The 4,985-nt window shown below is 44.4% G+C and overlaps 1 protein-coding gene and 1 pseudogene across 1 annotated transcript; both read left to right on the forward strand.

The window, feature by feature from the left end:
- The window catches only part of LOC106299291, a 58,476-nt pseudogene extending 55,628 nt beyond the window's left edge, over nt 1–2,848 (forward strand).
- An 810-nt stretch (nt 2,849–3,658) lies between these two features.
- Nucleotides 3,659–4,209, forward strand: LOC106297457. Its single transcript, XM_013733691.1, has 2 exons — nt 3,659–3,844; nt 3,934–4,209. Exons 1-2 carry the CDS (start codon nt 3,659–3,661, stop codon nt 4,207–4,209), a joined length of 462 nt encoding a protein of 153 aa, XP_013589145.1.
- The last annotated feature ends 776 nt before the right edge of the window (nt 4,210–4,985 follow it).

A 4,985-nucleotide genomic window follows, 5' to 3' on the forward strand; every position in this document is an offset into this window, starting at 1 on the left:
AAAACAAAGAGAAAACAAGAGAAGAAGAGAGTGAGCAAGAGAGAGAAAAAAAAAAAAATCTTTCTTGTGAGAAAATCTTTCTCTATAAGAAATTAAGTGTAATTTCTTGAGTGTATTTGGGGTCGGGTGTGAGTTGAGAGCTTGTAAAAATTTCCCGGGTTGATAATAAAAGATCTGTAGCAGGTCCGGAGACGTAGGCAAAAGTTGGCCGAACTCCGTTAACAATTTTGTGTGTGTTTTCCCGCTCCCATAAATTCCGCAAATTCTGGTTTTCCGCAAAATTTGACCGCATATTTCCTAACACACTTATCCCGAGGTACTGAGGATGACTAATAACTTCCAGAGGGTTCTTGGCAAAGGAGGCTTTGGAACAGTGTATCATGGAAACTTGGATGATGCCCAAGTAGCTGTGAAAATGCTCTCTCATTCATCAGCTCAAGGCTATAAAGAATTCAAGGCAGAGGTATGCTAAAAAATATGTCCTTACGGTTAATCCTTGTTTTTAAGTAATGATAAGTTTCTCTAATAATCATCAAAATCTAACTTTATAAATCTTATCAGGTGGAGCTTCTCTTAAGAGTTCACCATAGACATTTGGTGGGACTTGTGGGGTATTGTGATGATGGAGATAACTTGGCTCTGATCTATGAATACATGGCAAACGGAGACCTGAGGGAGAATATGTCAGGTAAACGTTTTGGCTAAAGAGACTATAATTTAGTCGAAAACGCTACAGTTCAAAACATTCAAAGCCCGTTACAGGAAAACGCGGAGGCAATGTACTAACCTGGGAAAACAGAATGCAAATAGCTGTAGAGGCAGCACAAGGTGAATAAAACTATGAATTATTCTCTCTATCTTTGTCTGATTCATGACAAGAAAATGTTGCCTATTCTGGTTATGAGGTCTGAAAGCAAAGACTGGCATAAGCAATAACCATTTGTAACAGGATTGGAGTATCTGCACAATGGATGTAGGCCTCCTATGGTTCATAGAGATGTGAAAACGACCAACATTTTATTGAATGACCGGTCTGGAGCAAAACTAGCTGACTTTGGGCTGTCAAGATCTTTTTCAATCGATGGTGAATGTCATGTCTCGACAGTGGTTGCGGGCACACCTGGTTACCTAGACCCCGAGTGAGTTGATTGAATGAGTAATCAAGAGTCTGCCTTTCTCAAATGAACAATGAAGAATGTTTGTGAAACCTTTCTATATATACTATCTCAGGTACTACAGAACAAATTGGCTAAGCGAGAAGAGTGATGTCTACAGCTTCAGAGTAGTTCTATTAGAGATAGTAACAAACCAGCCGGTGATTGATAAAACCCGAGAAAGACCTCATATCAATGAATGGGTTGGGTTCATGCTCACCAAAGGAGACATAAGGAGCATTGTTGATAAGCTGGCTCTAGGTTGTGTGCAGGGGCGAAGTGATACGCCCTAAGAACGGAACACTCAGCCGGTACGGTTTTGATAAGAACTCTGAAGGGAGAACGGATGGATCGTTGGGTCTCACGAAGGGTGCGGAACGGCCTTCGATATTCCCCTGTCTAATTGTCGTCTGATATGACTCACAGGTCCGAGAAGGAGACGTTTTTCAATCTGTTGTCGGATGTGACTCACCGGTCCAACGAGAAAGAGCGAATTGTTTGGAGCTAACCACACCAAGCAATCAAGACAAGTTCTTGAAGAAGAACAAAGAGAGTAAAAACTCAAGTTTTATAAAAGGAAAATCGATCCAAAATCTGAAGTTGAGTTACATACTTATAGAATTCTTAGTCAAAGAGAATTGATGAGAAATGTGTAAAAACAATGCATAGAAAACATAAGCTTGACCAGATCTAGTCAAACACGGAAAAGAACAAGAAGACTGGTCAATGGTCTCTTTGCCTACTTCTGTCCAGATTCAATGTATTCGGCGGCACAACCCGCGGTAAGGGCCAGTACATGAGCCGGACAGTCCGTTCGTCCTGAATGGAGTTTCTCACGAACTGAACTGGACCAAATGTGACCGAGATCATCTGAGAACTTCAGTATTGTTGCCTTAGAGAATTCCTGATGATCAAACTCGAAGATCGAATAAAAGTAGTCGGTCAGTCCATCAGTACGTCCATCAGTACATGCGGTACGGCCCAGCCTAACGAGAAATGAGAAACTACGGTCTGAATCGGAATCGGTGCGTTCGAAGTTGATTCTGGCTCGATCATCAGTCCTAGCTTGACGAATTGGTCGGGAAGGACGGGCTTCAGTACGGTCAGTTCGGACCGCGGGACGTGGATCCAGCCTAAGCTTTTTGCCGGACATACGCAGATTGATCCGGTACACTGCTCGGTCAGTCAGTCTGGTACGAACGGATGGATGAACCTCAGTCGAAATAATCTGATCGTCCTGATCATCATCCAATGCCGATTCCATGTGCTGATCCATAGACTGGGGCGCATCACGAAGCTAGGTGGAAGAGTAAGGGTGCACGTGCGCCCCCTATTATTTTTATTTTGCAAAACTTTACATTGGACATTAAGGTTCATATAGCCTATTTGGTTAAAGTGCACCCTCATCTTCCAAAGAACCTGAGTTTGATACCCTTGTACATCACTATATTTATTAGTTATTTTAACTTGTATTATTGTATGCACCCATGGAAAAAAAAGTCTGGCTTCTCCTCTGGTTGTGTGAACCCGTCTTCAAACCAGAGACCAACAATGGTACAGGTTGTGATGGAGCTGAACGAGTGTGTCGCCTTGGAAATTGCAAGGAGACAGGGTAGCCAAGAGATGTACTCAATGGGTTCAGTTGTGACATTAGTCTCACTTCTGCTTCAGAGTTTGCCCCGGGAGCCAGATAACTTGAAAATATGTCCCATTCGATTCTATGCCAAAACACTATTTTGTTTGTTTTTTGGCATTTATCTTTCCTTCTGAAGTTTCCAGTTCAGTGTTCTTGGAAAGAATCCAATTGTTATTTTGTTCTTTTGTGTTGAATTAATAAGATTCCTACGAAAGTTCCCTTGTGATAAACTATATTGTTAGAACATGAAATACACAATCTTCTGTGTTATGGAAGAAACATGAAATACACAATTTTTGTTTTGTTTTCACTTTTCATTAAATAATGTTTCTCAAAAATGTATAAGAAGCATATATTCAAAAACCTAACCATGGTTTTTCTCTTAGGTCTGATTCCGTAGACAGGATTGACTAACTGGTTTTGAGCTCCCCACGGTTTCACTCTACCTGGTTTGTTTCCTTTTTCGGTTACAGAGGTTGACCTGCAGACTCTGACTTTGCTCATCTACCTGGTTTTACCTCCTCTTTTGGCAAATTTTCAAATCGGGAAAACCACATCTATTTTCCTCCGCCTCTCTGGTTAAACCCTCGCCGGGTTCAGCCCACGACAACGTCGGAGGGTCCGCCGCTGCTGCCTGAAGACCACATCATGAAGGCTAATCTCACGCTCGCTGGTGAAAACAGAGCTTGCTCAGTTCTTACTTACGGAACTTGAACAGCTTCAACTCTCACACTCGACCTGTGGGGATTAGAGTTTCAGGAGTACTAGCTTATTCTAGTTCTTGCCCACCTTGGGACCGTTTTACTTGCGTTACCCCCTAATCCGTCATCTTCATCATCAAGTCTCGGAGCTCTCAACCCCTGATTCAATGGCTAGCCGATTCTCCACTGCTGAGAAAGGTAAATGGACCGCTGCTCCATCTGTTCCATCTGCTCCAGTGCGTAGAGCCCCCATTCCTATCCCTGCGACCAATAACTCTGTTCTCATCGAACAAAACAAGTTATCTCTCATTGGCAGGGTTACTAACCCGGCGGCCCAAAACACTCACGCACTGGTAGATTTCTTTCTACATCACTGGCACGTCTCCGGTTCAATGATAAATAACGTAAAATCCACTCCAATCTGGGTCCACACCTGTTTCAGTTTACCTTTGAGTCGGAAAAGGACCTTCAGAGCATTCTTCTCAAAGCTCCTTACCACTTTAAGAGATGGATGATTATGCTTCAACGTTGGGAACCTGTAGTTTCGGACAGCTTCCCCTCTATCATCTCGTTTTGGATCAGAATCCACGGTATCCCGCTCCACTACTGGACGGAAGAAGCGCTAGAAGCCATTGGCTCTGAACTGGGCCGCGTTGAGTCAAAAGATGTTCACAATGGAAGAGTTCGAATCACCATCAACGGACTCCTTCCTCTTTAGAGACACCTTGAGATAAGCTTGCCATCAGGCGAAATCAAAGAGGTGGAATTAGAATATGAAAAACTTGAGAAACACTGCTTCTCCTGCCAATCACTCTCTCATGACCAAGACCACTGTCCCACTAGGACCTCTTCTTCTCAAGCCCCTAGGAGTATCAACCAAGAAAGGACCCTAGACAGGCCTGCCGAAAGAAGGAGAGGAGCAGATTGATCAGTGAGGTCTGAGGCTAGACCCGAAAGAGCTGACAAACATGATGCGCTCCCAGGCCCGCGTCACCCTTACCATGTAAATGATGATCGGCGTATCAGACATTTCAAACCCTCAGTTGATCGGGACTTCAGAAATGATCGCAGAGCCGTCTATGCGGATTATCGTCGACGCCCCCCTGTGTCTCCTCCGCGCATAACGGAGACTGCTAATCGTGAGGTTTGGGTGCCACACAAGGATCATTCCTCGGACTCTGCAGCTGCCTCTGATCCCCGGGGATCGGGAAGACTATCTGTTAGAACAGCCCGACAACACTCTGCCTCTCACACATCTCACACCCCGCCTCCCCGTCACCAAAGAGAGCCAATACGAACTCCCCCAGGTACTGGCTCAGCGCGTACTAACTCTAAGGATCGACGACCTGCTCTAGAGAGAATCTCTCCTGTAGTAAGTGTCAATGTATCCTCTGAAAGACGTCCTGCAATGGAGGGTATTTCTTTGCCCCCTAATAGGGAACCCTTGCCTCTTTATGAGGATGTTGCCACAAACCCTGCTCCCCCCCCCCCCCC

This window comes from Brassica oleracea, chromosome C6 (assembly GCF_000695525.1).
Source record: "Brassica oleracea var. oleracea cultivar TO1000 chromosome C6, BOL, whole genome shotgun sequence".
Lineage (NCBI taxonomy): Eukaryota > Viridiplantae > Streptophyta > Magnoliopsida > Brassicales > Brassicaceae > Brassica > Brassica oleracea.

Excerpts from the sequence above, each read along its gene's own strand:
- LOC106297457 (XM_013733691.1), top strand. The coding sequence starts at position 3,659 with ATGGCTAGCCGATTCTCCACTGCTGAGAAAGGTAAATGGACCGCTGCT. Across the intron at positions 3,845-3,933 it reads CCCAAAACACTCACGCACTG|TTTACCTTTGAGTCGGAAAA; the intron begins GTAGATTTCTTT and ends CACCTGTTTCAG.